This window comes from Leptosomus discolor, chromosome Z, assembly GCF_034619465.1.
Source record: "Leptosomus discolor isolate bLepDis1 chromosome Z, bLepDis1.hap2, whole genome shotgun sequence".
Classification (NCBI taxonomy): Eukaryota; Metazoa; Chordata; class Aves; order Leptosomiformes; family Leptosomidae; genus Leptosomus; species Leptosomus discolor.
This window is the reverse complement of record NC_141419.1, coordinates 48,803,682-48,818,679: the sequence shown is the minus strand read 5'-3', so window position 1 is coordinate 48,818,679 and position 14,998 is coordinate 48,803,682. Positions and strand designations below refer to the sequence as shown.

At 40.8% G+C, this 14,998-nt stretch overlaps 1 protein-coding gene across 2 annotated transcripts in view; it reads left to right on the top strand.

The window, feature by feature from the left end:
• The first annotated feature begins 1,925 nt into the window (after window positions 1–1,925).
• FSD1L (fibronectin type III and SPRY domain containing 1 like) overlaps window positions 1,926–14,998 on the top strand; it is a 29,434-nt gene continuing 16,361 nt past the window's right edge. For both annotated transcript variants that reach the window (XM_086479495.1, XM_086479496.1), the window contains exons 1-5: window positions 1,926–1,940; window positions 6,369–6,464; window positions 7,390–7,521; window positions 10,844–10,945; window positions 13,865–13,887. In XM_086479495.1, coding sequence (XP_086335621.1) covers window positions 1,926–1,940; window positions 6,369–6,464; window positions 7,390–7,521; window positions 10,844–10,945; window positions 13,865–13,887 — 368 coding nt within the window. The remainder of the gene's footprint in view (window positions 1,941–6,368; window positions 6,465–7,389; window positions 7,522–10,843; window positions 10,946–13,864; window positions 13,888–14,998) is intronic.

Sequence of the window (14,998 nt, the reverse complement as noted above, 5' to 3'; positions counted from 1 at the left end):
TTCTTGAAAAGCTTTAGCGTGTTTTTTAACCCTCAGGAAGATCCGATATGTAAGTCCTGTTCTGAAAGGATGAAACCACTTCCCAACTTTGAAACCCCTTGCTGCCAGTCTGGTATGAAACAGGAAGGATGTATATGAAGGGAGGGTGGCCAGATGAGTTGCAAAATAACAGTCCCAGTTATCACTTGATCCTATAGCTTTCCTGTCTGCCACCACCAGCCACATCCACCAGCAGCTGCAGGCTGCAGACTTCTCTAGCGGCAGCCATGCCCTGTGTGAAACCATTCCAAGAGATGCGTGTGGTCTCCTCAAGCCAAAGGCTGTTGACATTTTCTATTCAGGACCAGCAAAATCAGCAGGTGTGCAGGCAAAGCCAGACCTTCTGCCATGGGTAGCCAGCAGGTAAGTCTTGGGCCCAGCAGTGTTTTTCCTGCAGGTGTAAGACCCCTTGCCTCATGTCAACCTGAGGTGTGGCATGACCAGACATGACTTTTCTTCCTCTTCTTTCAAACAAAGGTTTCAAATGGAAACTACTAGCACAGGCTGTGGGTGTGAATGGGAACAAGTAAGATATCAGGTACCTGGAAGACACAATAAATGTTCAAACTGCAGCCAAGGCCCAGCCCAGGTAACGTAGCCCCAGGACACCTCTGGACAGTGCTGAGAAGACTGAAGCTTTGCATCTTGGCAGGTCATACCACCTTGCTGCTTCCGCACTTCCTCTTACCCTGTGTTTGTACAGCACTGCTGATGGAGAAGGTAAAACCATGGCAAGCCAGGGGTCACAGAGGCATAAATGCCTTAAAAAGACACCTTCACTGGTGGGTGGCAAAATCTCGCCACTGTGATAAATATCCATCCTGGAAGTGGGCTGCCACTGCTGTGTGCCCCGTGTGAAAAAGAGTTGCTTTTTAATATCAGCTCTTTTAGCTGTGGTCAAAGCTGCTATAAAACCGTAAATCTACACTTCAGCCCAGTGGCTGTTTTACAGCTATATCTCTGTCATCATTATGAAATTACTGTTTCTTTTCAACACTGCAGTGAAACCATTTTTTTCTCTTTTTATAAACTGGATTAGCAAGGCCAAGATAAAGCAACGCTGCCTTACAGGACGTCTAACCTAATATACATACATAATATAGCATGATAACATAACATAACATATATTATTGCAGTTTTCGTGTTGCTGCAATCATACGCAAGGTCCAGAGTAAGGGTGCAGGCTCCCCGTTGCACGGCGTCACCTGTAGTGGGGGCGCTTCACTGCGATGCGCAGTGGGAGGTGAGTGCCGGGGGCTGCGCTGGGCCCGGGGCCCGCAGCTCTCCCGGCACTCACCAGTGGTTTCGGGGTGCCAGCCCCCCGGAGCTCGGCACCGGCCTCGGGGTGGGGAGATCCGGCTCCCTCCTGCCGCGCGGTGGCACGCCTGACCCATGCGGTGTGTGCGCTCCAGCCCCCGCCTCCAGGCCCTAAGACGAAGGGACGGCCACAAACACCCGACAGCAGGGCCCGGCCACCGCTGCCCGGCCACCGCTGCCCGGCCACCGCCACCTCCGCCCGGCCACCGCCACCTCCGCCCGGCCACCGCCACCTCCGCCCCGCTCCGCGCCGGCGCCGGGACTCGAACCCGAGATTTTCAGCGCCGCTCACTCGCGCCCTGTCCCAGCGTCAGCCCTCGGCTCTGACTACGTACATGCGCACATGCCCAGAGGCCCCCTCCCTCGGGCGGGGAGCGAGGCACACGTGCCAGCATCGTGCGTGGTGGTGGGACGGGGAACTAGTCAGCGGAGCGCAGCGCGCATGCGGAGCTGCCTGGCCGCGCTCCGAAGCGCATGCGCAGGGGCACAAGGGCACGGCGGGGCGCGGTGGCAGTGTCTCCGCGCAGCTGGGCGCTGCTGCCGGTGCTGGCCTCGCTCCTTCCCTCATCATGGACGAGCAGAGAGTGAGTGCCGGCGGCGGGAGCCTGCCTCCCCGCAGGTCGCGGCGGGCGGGCGGGCGGCCGGGGAAACGTGGGCCTGCCCTCCCTCCCTCAGCTGGCTGCTCCGCTGGGCTTCGGCGCGGGGATTGCGGCGAGCGCCTGGGCAGCTGCCGCTGGGAGCCGCCGAGGAGGCGGGGGGGCGTTTCCCCGGGCTGTCGGCGTTGCCCCGGTGCTCGGCCTGGCTGCCTAAGGAGAGGGGCGGCGGCTGAGGAAGTTACCCGCTACGTTGTGGGGGGGCAGGGAGGCAAGAAAGGCGCTTGCCCCCCTGGGTTGCTGTAAGAGTTAAGGGATGCCTCCTCCTGCTGAGAGGCACAGAAGCAGAGTGGCAGAGCACCCAGCAAGAGGGGCGTCTTCGTGTCTGCTTGCTTTGGGTGCTGGTGTTACCGCTGCAGTTGCTGCATCTTAATGGAGTACGGCTCTGGTGTAGAGCTCTTCCACATAATGTATTCCTGTCATAAGTAATTACGGTGCGTACATAGGCCCTTCTGTTTCCCGTTGGTGTAATCCTGTGTTGAAGGGAACTAATTAATAAAACTGTTTTGTAGGGTTTTTGTTGCTACGGCTGCTGCCCTATAATTCCCTCCTTCCCTTACTTGTCATCTGCCCCCTCGGGGAGCAGAGAGGTGCCCAGGGCTGGGCTTTCTAAAAACTATACTCTCTCTAAAAAGTTCTGACTCAGCCTTTTGGCTTTCAGTCTAGCGGTCCGAAAGAGCTTTTGTGACTATCTCTGTCAAGAGTGTGCATTCATTAGCTTGGAAACTGGTTTGTGAGTAGGGTCGTGATAACTAGCACTAGTTTCTTTAGATTTTACAGGTCACAGGTGTTTACTTAAGTGTTTGTGCACTGCCACTTCATACTCATCCATGCTTTGGAAGGTGAGATGTGAAATGCCAAAAAAGTGTGCTTCTGGTAGATACTACCTGAATTTGAGTCTGACTGCTTTTGCCTGCTTTGTGTGAGATCAGTCTCTCTGAGAAGGTGTAAATGAGGGCTGCAGCTGTTGTGGGTGCCCTAGGTGGATGTTCTTGAGTGGTGTCATTTATCATATTTTAATTTCAGTGCTGCTCAGAGGTTCTGAATACAGTAGTAAAATGACAGTTTACAATACTTTGTTAATTTGCTATTGTCACCTATATTGTCTTAAGTACTCCTTCAAACTCTGGCAACCTCAAAGTGTGGACAAGTGCAGAAGATAATATTAATGGAGGCTAAGTAAGTATGTCCTCTTGTTTGAAATTCAATCTGCACATGAAGGTTAGTATGACATAGGATTTTGTCCTAGGCCTGAGGCTGCTTCAGAAACTCTGTTCTCTGTCCAGTCATGTCATAAGACATCAGTATGACCTTGAGCAAGTTGGTAACTTGCTTCTTAAACAGAATTGATATAATTGTTTAATTTACCAAAGTTTACTCTTTTAATTTTTATGAGGTGCCCATCTGCTTCAACAGGTGCTATATGATCTTAGTAATTCAAATAAGGGTATATTGTCTACTCTTATGCTCCTGGCAAGACTACAAGCCACCACATGTTGCAGCGCTTCCTATCCTTTTTCTTACTCTTTTATGTTTTTCATCCTTGTGCATCCATACTCTTGCTTTATGAACGCCATGCATTTTTTTTTTCTGCAAAGAGTTTATTAGTTTCAGAGGATAATAGGAGATAAAAGTGAAGAACAGTATGAACCTTACTGGTAGCAGCAAAAACGGCTTCTGCAATAAACATGCTATAATGTTTTGAAAATTAATTTGAAACTGACCTCACTTAATACATGCTTGTCAGAGAGAAAACAAAAAGAAAATGGTTTGTCATAGGATTCTATGAAATACTACATCCACCAATAGATTTAAACTTCGTTTGGTATAGAAATACTAAGAAGCTTTACCGAGCTTGGTGCTGTTGTAATTCTTTTATGAAGTAACTTAGAATGTGAGCCTCAACTGTTGCTTATGTTGGTAATTTTTCCAGCACCCTTTTTGTTTGATCTCATTGCAGTGACTTTTCAGAAATTTCTATTAAAGGAAGAAATGCAACAGTACAGTGTTTTGAATTTGACATGTGTCTTGATATGTTTGGAAGAAACTTTTTTTTTCCTTTGGAAAGAAAATTACATTAGAAAATATGTGTTAGTGATCCCTGAAAGCTGACTTTCTGTTTTGGTGGCTTATGCATTCATGTTTAAGAAAAATTCTGTCAACTGCTGGTGGATACTTTTAGGCCTCTTGCATCTGCATTTGTAGAAGGTGTCTGAACTTGTTTGAGTTTCACCAAACCTGGTGGAATTTATTATTGGAGAAATTGGTAGCTTGCTTAAAAAGAGCTGTACTGATCCCTGTTGGTCAGTTGACTTTAACTTTAGATGTAGTGGAAAACCTTGTTTGACAGCTGTCTTCCAGTTGCTGCCATGTATTTGGCTATGTAAAGCCTTTCTAAGCATTCCTCACATGTAGTTCTTTTCCTTTAATCTTATGTAGCTATAAAACCCAAAAACATTGCTCAGTACCATGTACAAGAAGGCTAATTTTTTTTTCCATGTGGTGCAACTGAGTAAGCCCTAAAATCCTAGCTGAAAGAGGATTGGGAGTTTTCTTCTTCATCCAAATTGACAGTTATGTTTATAGGATCTAAGGCTTAACTGTGGGCTGTCTGACATGCAAGAACAATTGCCTCTGGTCAGTAGTGAATGCAGAAGCAGCTGGTTGGACAATGGCATTTTGTCTCCCATTTTAATATGTACAAGACTGTCTTTAAACATTTTCGGTTTTAACCAGACAATGAAAGGATTCTGTAGTGAAGTGATCAAGACTTGCTTATACTCTGTTTCTGAAAGAAGCCAATCTGGTCTTGTTTCTCTTCTTCAGACCTGATTTCAGCCATTACTAGCCAGTCTGTTGTATCTTTACATAACCCTGTCACAACGCCTGTGGTCAAAGCAGTGAAACTTCACTTTCCTCTGCTAGTGGTTTAACTTTGTGAGCATGACGCTATGCAAATAGGCAATGGGATGGAGTACCAACAGATACATCATTGCAGATTCGTTGAAAACTGCAGAGGAAGGGGTCGGAAGAAACCGGTATGAGCATGGCTTGGGACTAGTGGAGAGATTCCTTATACAGGATGTAGTTCCTGTAGGTCGAAATTCACTGTGGATGTTGTGAAGGGAGAAAATCTTTTTCTTGATTTCTAGCAGACAAATGTGATCTAAGTAGTAAACGGTAATTAAGAAATTGCTTATGGGAGGGACTCCTGCAACATCTTTTTGGTGGTCTGGCGGTTTTTAAGGTGTGCCTATTAGCTCCCCACGCCTCAATTTCCTAAGTGTTGTCAAGTAACAATGTTAGGCTGAGCAACTTGAAACTCTGAATCCAACTCATTAATAATGCTTTAAGTATAATTAAGACAGGTTTTACTTTTTTTTTAAAGAGCTAAAGCTAGCATTTTAGCGTCAGATTTGTTTCTAGAACTTTTTATCAACCGGCCTGAATTAAATAACAGAAAATTCTTAGTTACCTCTTCACTTTGTCCTTTATTTTTACTTACATATGCTGATATGCTCTGAGCTTTAATTATACAACTTGACTTAGTTTTAAGCACCACACATTGAAGTGTTTTTGTCAGATTCTTAGAATATGTGACTGACTACTCAACAAAATTAGATTTAAAAATGTGTTTTGATTTGTCTAACAGTTTGACCCACTTAGTATGTGCTTTGTAAGCTGGATCTATTGCTTTTTAGTAGCTGTAGTAGTACACCACAGAAATAACATTGCTTCTCTTTCTCCCCTATCAGTAAGCCTTCCTTTCTGAGGTCACTTTTGATTGGAATATGTAAATTATTCATCAAAATATTTTAAAACTTGTAGAAAAAGTTTACAAATCACTGTTACAGATTTATTCTGTATATGGAATAAACTGTCAGTTTAGTTATTTAACACTAGTTTCTTTTGACAATAGAAGATGCTAATTTTTCTTCTGGGTTAACTTTTACCACTTTTTTTTTTTCTTTGTTGGCACTCTATTTGGTTGCATAAGCACTAGCTTTCTCACCTGGAGAAGCTGTGGATGGCAGAGTGTGGTGCCGGTAGGTAGGCTGGTATAGATGACTCAGGAGTTGCAGTAACATGGGTAGCGAAACATGTGAAATGGTGGTATCATAAAACAGATTCTTGATTTCTCTTAAACTAACAACTGGAGATCTTTAGTTTGGTTAAGTGCTCTTCAACCTTAGATACTCTTTCGTTTTTCTAACAAAATGTATTTCCTGATCCCATCAGAATAAGAGTTGAATTCACCACAATTAGAATGTATATGATGAATTTCCATATATGTTCAAATGGTTAAAAAAATTTACAAGGTTCTTTTACAACTTCTCTCACTTGTTTTTGTAATTCTAGGAGACTCTGCAAAGGATTGTCGCTACTCTAGCGAACAAAAATGATGAAATTCACAACTTCATTGACATGCTGAACCATACAATAAAAAATGTTCAGGTATATATATTAAGGCTTATAGGTTGTAGCTGAGAGGGGAGCAACTTTCCAGTTTTGTCAGTCTCAGGCTGTTTGGGTAGTGTGTAAGGGATGGGCTGTAAGAATCAAGTTTAAAATATATATCTTTTGTGTTGAAACCAGGTAGAAAAACATTTTATTTTTTAAGTCTGCCTCTAGTTGAAAGGTATGGTGGTTTTGCTTTTCATGCAAAAAGCTACTGTAGGATTTGATTTGTGTGGAAGACAGAATTGGGATTTTGATGCAAGATCTCAGACTGCTGTTAGCTGGATGCAGTCTGTCTTTTGCTTGGCAGACTGAAAAATGAGACCATCTTGAGAGATACTTGATAGAAAATTCTTTGGTCTTTCTCTTTTCAGTTGTTGCAAATTGTTGGGCTTAAGTTGAAAGTTAGACTTAATTTTTAGAGTGTCTACACTAGGGTGAGGTTTACATTTGTTTAGCCTATCAATAAGCCATAGGTTGGTTGTTTCATGTTGAAGCTGAGCCAAGTTATCTGCAGAAATGGAAATCATCCAGCAGATCTTTAAGCTGACTTCTTGAGTGCAGTTTTTAGTATCAAATAAAACCATTTTATATGGAACTGGATAACTACTTCCTTAGAAACATCTAGCAATCCGTATATAATTGTGAGAGGAAAATCAAGGCCTTTTGGCATCGAACAAAGTTGCCAAGTATGTTGGTTCTTTGGAAGTTTGAGTATCATGGTATTTTCATGGATTTCAATGTAAAGTCTGCTTGGGAGGTGCCCTAATGTTTTTTTCCCTTTTGAGAAGGTGAGGAGCAGTGACAAGGTATCTAGTGGTTATGGAAAAGCATGTTTGGGCAAACAATGTGATTTTCAGTCTAAAAGGCTAATCTGCATTGTTTCCAATACAAATTGCAGCAGTTTAAATTCTCTTCCCAGGTAAACTCTTCTAATGCAATCAGTGAGTTGGATGAAGAATTTGATGGTCTGTATTCTGTATTGGATGAGATGAAGGGGAGTATGACCAACACTATTCAGCAAGAAGAGGCTCGTAAAATTCAGGCTCTGCAGGTAACTATGTAACTGCATCTGGAAATTTTTGTAGCTGAGTAGAAGCGGTTTTAAACTGCTATTTTAAATCTCAGTGGAAAGTGAGATTTTGGTATTGTTGTAAGAAAGCACTAAGTGTAAAGTAAATGTTTTCTTTGATATAAGTACTTCTCTGGTCCCTTCTTCTAGAGTACTTCATGGTCTCTACCATATTTGTGTTCTCAACATTATGCAGAAAGGAAGTTGTATTACCTGTAGGGCTTATAGGTGGAGAGTGGTTGCACAGGAGCAGGACTTAGATACATTTACTACCTTCAAACTAAGGAACAGCTTCTGGACTGAAATTGGTTTCTTTCTCCAGTTTGGAGTATGAGCATCTGAACATGTAGACAAGCCCAAATGATTTGCTTAGGCTTGAACTTAAAGTTGAGAAGTGCATCAGGTATACTAAGCACAGGGCTGGTCTATTGACAGAACTGACCATCCTCCACTTGTTGAAATCAAGCAAATTGTATATGCACACTGGAAGACGTATGGGAATTGCTTAGGAACAGGTTACACTGGTACCTGCTATGTGAACTTCAGCAGCTTGTTGTTGTGTAATGTCATGCAGGAGAATCTTTCCAATGGGTTTCAGAGCAACAGAAGCAAAACCGTAACTTTCTGAAACACATACAAAGTCTGTGTTTTCCCAGCAGCATGTAGCAAGTTGGCTCTAGCTTTCAGAAAGTCTAGTTGCAGGGGGAGAAAGCACAGTTAAATCTTTTAAGCAGAAGCTGTTTCTCTAGCTTTTTTCTTTAAATGATCCTAGTTGCACCATTCTTCTGTGTAGTTCTTTATGCTTACTCAAAGCAATAAGGAAGATGTTTGTTCCTGAAAAACTTCACCTTCTTGTGTCTAGTCAGTTTTAAAAAGTTCTAGGAGTGTTTTCCTGAAAAAAATTCCCAAGGCTTCCTTATAGGGTCTGTTTTATGTTCATATTTAAAGACTGGGTGTGAAACGTTCCAGAACTTCTGAGTGCACAATGTAAGTTAAGCATTAAGTGCACTTTTCCACCTCCAGTTTAATTTTTGTCCTCATTTGTCTGTTTCAAATCCTTCTGAAGTTTCCTAACAGACAGAGGTCTACCCACATCCAGGGTCTCTTAGGACTTAAATGCTTAAAGAGTAAGTGCTTCTCAATGAACAGCTCACAGGGGAAATTCAGATATGGCACGTATCAATTTTTCTACCTTCTAGTGAAGAAAAACTAAAGTTAATCTTGCAATAAATGATTCTGGAACTGAAAACTAAGTTTTGAGTAGTTACTCATCAATTTTCTGTTAATTCTGTTGATATCTTTTAATTTTCTGATAGTTCATCTAATTCGATCCGGCTCAGGTGTTGTTGAACCAAGTTCTTCTGAAAGCTTGCCAATGTGGTACAGCCATATCAAGAATTGCTGCTGAGTACCTGGGTTGAACAGCTGAGCTGCTGCTTAGTCAAAAGAGGATGAAGACAAGTGGAATGTTACAGATCACTGACACAGTTGTTAAGTGCCCTGCTTGTCTTTTAGATGAGGCTGTTCCTTAACTGCAGGCCCAAAGGACATTCTCTTTACTTGATGACAGACCAAGCTTCCTCTGTAACTGAGGCACTGCAAGAGTGCTTTTCCCCAACAGTGAATCTGCCAAACCAAACTAACAGATGAAAACTGTTGCATTGAATGTATTAATCCAAGCCGTTATCTTTGACTGGAACTGAAAATTAACTCTGTATGAAGAAACCCAGGAACTTCAGTGAGGTCTAAACATCCTGCTTAAAGGAATAGACTTGCTTAATTTATTGTCCTATTAACATGCTTGTGCTGTAGTTAGTCTAGTCTAGTAGTTGACTAGATGCTCTTGTGGAGAACAAGCTGTGACCCGAAATACTGGGGTTACATAATGGTGCAAAAGGATGAGGATTTAATATTAATCTGATCCCTCCCAAATAATTTCTTTGCAAGTTGAGGCTGAAAATTAGAAACTCTTCTTAAACCCTTGCTTTGAAAAATATTGCTTCATTTTGGGGCAATGTATTTTAATGACACTAAAGTATTTTTAACTCCTAAATGCAGATGCATCACAGATGCTAATGGAAGCATTCAGTTATTGTGTGATTTCTGCAAAGGTGTTTGAAAATGCCTGTGGCATTTGCTTCTCTCTTTTGAGGTGTTTGCCTGGGACATTTTGGGAGTATCACTGAATTTGTCAGCATTGGATATCCTCTAAAGAGGAGAGCAGCTGATTAGGTGAATTACAACTTACATTAATTGGGTGTGTCAGAAGTTATCTGGAAACTGTGTACAAACATCTAGCTGTTGGACTGTTTCCTTGTTGCTATTTTGTTCTTGAATAGTAAATCTGAGGGGCAGCTGGCCCAGGTCAACTTGCCACACTTGCCAAAACTAGTTACGCTTCTGAAGTGCTGGAGAGTAGTTTGTTCTCAAAGTTGATCACCTGTTGTCGATTTTGAGACAGTATCTATTTTAGAGCAAGCAGTCTTTCCTGAAGTATTTTAAAGAAAAATAATTACTTGCTGTTCAGAGGTACTATAGTAAGTATTACAAGAGTAGAAAAACAGCTGTAGATTGAATGGTGATGGGAGGTTGCTGGCAGGTTTAAAATGCGCATCTTATTTAACCTACAGTATGATTAGGATCCTGCTGTGTATTCAAAACTAATCTTTTTAGGGATATACCCATCATATGTAATACCAGAAGTTCTCTGTGGACTGTTTTATATACTGGGAATGGTAGCTTACTAATGATAGAGTTTTAGATAACACTGAAAGAAATTTCTCTTCTGCTCTTCTTCCTTGGTTCCTCTTTCTCTACTATACCCATTTGTTGTCCAGCAATATCAGTTTTCAGGATTGTCTTGAGGCAATGCTAGAGGTGGTTGGGGTTAGAATCATTACCTTTTTCAAAGCTACTGCTGCATTAAACAGTATTGGGTTATCAATGAAGCGCAGTTCTGTAAATAGAGGTTGTACTGCACACAGATGTAAGCATTTCTTTGCTTCTGAAATCCTGATGTTGGGAGAAACAGGCCTTAAAATGAAATTTGGCTTTTAGATTAGACTTCACCACTTACACAAATTCTTCCGCTTTGGATTTGTAGAATGTGCCATGTATCACTGTGCACTTGTCAAGCACAATGAAATTCTAGTGGCATGATGTATCAGAGGTAATAGCCTTGATTAGATAAGGTAATAAGTTGTTATAAGTGCATAGCAAAGTCATGTAGTTCTGGTACTAGTTATAAACAAATTTTTTAATGTGAAAACATTAAATTATTCTTACTTTCTGTTTTTTGCTTCAGGATCAGCTTAGCCAGTGTAATAATGCCCTTGAGAGTTCTGAAGAGCTGCTGGAACTTGCTGCGCAGTCACTGGACATAAAGGACTCTGTGGAATTCTTAAAGGTAGAAAACATTGAATGGATGTGCATGAGGCAGATGTTGGTATTTGTCTCAATTTGAAATATCCTTTGCATTACTGTGCTGGATCCTGAAAATTTACCAGAAATACTGGGAGTAAGGAGAGAGAGACATATAAAAACGCAGTTAATCCTCTGTGAGGAGGCCAAGTCAAGCACTATAGTCTTGAATTTTTATGTGATCTCTAATAAATTTTTTTTTTGTACTTAGAGTGAGGGGGGAGGGAAAGGAGTGCCTTCTGGACAACTGTCAATGTTAAGCAAACTTGCACTGTGGTAGGTAATCAAACCCAGAAACGGAGGGTGCGATAAATTTCTGTAAAACTGAACCAAGACTTACAAAATGTGTGCTGGCCAGTACTCAAAGCTGTGGTAAGTGACCTGTCAGTTGCCAAGTGCTGTTACATGACACTTGCAGAGAGTATCCGTATTCAAGCTGCAGCCATCCGTGGATGACCAGGTATGTGTTTTGCAGAACTTCATGCAAGCTGTGGATCTTTAATTTGGAACCGTGAACTCTATAGCTGTCCTCAAAGATCTTATGAAACTGAATTCAGGGCAACTCTTCCTTTCTTCCCCAAAACCTTCTAATGCATTTGTATACTCTGTAGCCAGGAGCCTGATTTGGGCTTCACACTGCAATTCCAATACAAATAATGTGTGCTTTACCACAGCAGACTTGTAGTTAAGGCAACATGTGTCTAACTGGAAGAATATACTTACAAATTAATAAAACAGCTCTACATATACACTGACTGAGTATACTAGGCTTGCTGTAATAATCTTTGTGTTAGTAGTGAGGTCATCCACGCCAAATCCAAGACCCAATTAGTTTTGCCTTTCTGCATTTTAATAGGAACAAGGACACAAATTTTTCTAAAAGAGCAGACAGGAAAGCTGTCTTACTGTGTCAGTTATACCTTTTGGCAAAATGTTTGTGTGCTGTCGTGCTTCCTGAGTGTCAGCTTTGATTTATTTGCCTTGAAGAGTGACAATTCCTAAACTGAATGTTTTTCTTAGGACTTAGGTTTGAGTTGTCCTTTCTGTCTTGTCATAGTGATGTGTAAAAATTAGGTTAGCTCTTGAGCACTATGCAGAATATAATTTTTAGTTTGTTTTAAGGTGGTTCTTTTCAGATATCTTTAATGCTTTTTTGAATCAAATACATTAAGGAAAGTTATTTGAGTGTTTGCTGGGGTGAAAATCTCTTCAAATTTGGAGTCTGAGGCTGGAGATACTGAAATCCAATTCAGTGAACTCTAATATCTAGGATTTGAAACTTGTATTACACTAGCTTGCACTTGTAAATGTGGCTTCAGATGTGACATTTTAAGGTAATATTGCCTTGGCTATTATCTAGCTAAATCTATTGCTCTGCTAACAGGAATACCAAGTGTTCCTGAAAGGGCAGCTCCAGCTCTGACTCTCCTTTATTGGCACAAATTGTCTTTGGATCCTTTACTAAATCAGTTCAGGAGAAACTAGCCTAAGACTGAACTAAGATTATTTTTTTTAATATTTTTTTTTCTATGTTAGATTTTTGATGGCTTTGTTCACTGAATTTTCTTACCTAGAAGTCAAAAGAACGTGAATGGCTGCATTCAGGAAGATTCAGTGGTTAGACAGGATGTGATTTGAGACTGCTGGGCAGCTCATCTGAGATGGGCTGATACCCTTCTTTGTCAGTAGCCTGGGAACAAACTAAATTCAAAGTTAAGCCAGGACTGTCCTGCAGAAGACTGTTCATTGAGTCCTGGCTACCAGATGTTCCACAAGGTTATGAGGAATGTGTTTAAGTATCTCTGGTTTGTTAAGAGTGATTATGTAGGAAAATCAGTCTGTAGTTCCTACAATAACTTTGGTTTCAGGTAAAACAGAGCTACCTCTTAAGCTACATTATTTCTAAACACTTGGGGTTTCTTATGCTTCCCACTTTGGGAGTGTAAAATTAGTTTTATAGCAGGGAGAACTGTGATTTTTCTGTTTATTTTTTATTTTTTCACTGAGTGTGCTTTGTATTTAATGAAAGATTTGGAAGTCTTCCACTTTTGATTGACTTTAAACTGGGAAGCTACCTGATGGTTCTTGTCCCCCGCTTTGGAAGGGGAGTATTTCAGCTGAACGGCAACTAGATCAAGTGGCAATATTAACTCCAAGCATGGATTCAACAGACTGATTAAGCCTTCACTACTTCAACAATAACGTGTTATATTAAGTTTGCAGTTCTTCTTGGTGAAAAATAGAGATTTTGTCTTTCCACATGCCAGTTAGCATTTGTCTTTGAAATATGGCATCACCACTTCTGCATCTGCTTCAGTGGTATCATTTAAATGCTGGGAAAAACTAGTTCTGTGGTTTTGAATAGTGACATATGAAGAGAGCCTTTTAGGAAATGTTGACGGAATGCTACAATAACTTTCAGAGGAAAGTTAGAGCAAGTCCTGTTTTCCTATTTGTCAGATGATATGTGCTATGATGTATAGCCAAACAAGTCAGGTATGGTTACGTGCCACTAAGTACTTTACAGTTTCACAGAAGATACCATAGTAGTTAAATTTTACTGACTTGGTTGGGTGGCTCTCTTATAATATGGTGAAGAGTAACCTTAACTAATTAAGAGAAATCTGAAGAGGCAAGGTCACACCCAGGAAGTTGAGTGATTTGGAATTGGTTTGGTGGGGTTCATGAGATCAGTTTTTCCCCAGGTGATACGTTGTTGCAGTTCTAACCAATACTATTAACATGCTTTATGAAATTATTTTGATGAAAATGTTAAACTCATTTTGATCTTCAAATCTGAGCAATACAGCTAAGATTGTTCTCAGCCTTCTTGCATGTTACTGCAATTGATACTTGCATGGAGATACTAACTACTTTCTCTCTCTTCTCCCTGATGTGCATCAAGGCTGCCAGACAGATCACAGATAGGTACAGTACAAAGTCTACTGCTTTTGTGTCTTTGAATTAATCTTATCCTTGAAAATGCATTTGTTTTGGAAGGGTCATAGTCAGCTTAAATAAAATTCATTGACTTTTTTCTAAGTGTTTGTTGTGACATCACAACTTTTGAGAGAGAACTAAAAACTTCAGTGCTTCTCCTAAGTGTTTTTTCTTGCCAACTGTTGGCCTGTCTTACTTTATTAAAGGGAAAGTTGTTTTTAATGAAAGGAAGTAGAGTTCTGCAGCAGCTACTATTATTTTTTATCTTGAAGTATATATGTGTATCATTAATACATTATATAATTATTATTAATAAACTACCTGATGGCTGAAATTTAATAATGTTTCAAGCTGACTCTGTCCCGTTGACTTATGTGAAAATCTTGATGTTTGTGGTTTTTAAGTACTTACAGACTTTGCTAGCTAATTTTCCTTTTTAATGTAAAAAGTCTTGTAGCTGTTAAAATATTTCTGGTGACATCACTCTGATTAATGTCAGTGAAATTGCTATTTCTGGTAGCTTTTCTTTAAACTGTGTCTTCAAATTATTGTTTAGAAAGCAGAACTTTACTGTTTCAAAATGAACGCTAAGGCTGTTTCTCTTCACTTGGAACAGTGATAACTGTATTCTGAGAGTCTGACCTTCTGGTTCAGAAAACTTACCATGATGTGCATAATATTTTGAAGGACAGCTCACAGGATGTTTCCAGCAGATGTTGCTCTTGGGGACCAAATGGGTTGGCTTTCAATTTACAGGTTTTCATGGAAGGGTCTGATTGTCTAAATTCTCTGAAGTTTTCTGTAAAATGAATAATTGCTAGAGAAATTAAACTTTGCTTTTCCAAGTGTAAAGATTTAGTGTTCTTAACAAATCTGAGGGGTAGTGGCAGTAATAGGAATCTTAATACTTTTTATTTGTAATAAGCATCCTCTTACTTTTCTGGTTTCTTGGAATGCTGTGTGATCTAATCCTTTTGAACCAATTGTGGCTGGTTGTCTGTCTAAGAACAGTGCCTAAACAGAAATTTAAAAGCTGTCTGAAGCTATCTACTCAGTGTTCTCTTACTGATAATCAGAGGATTATTCTTCCTTAAGGAGA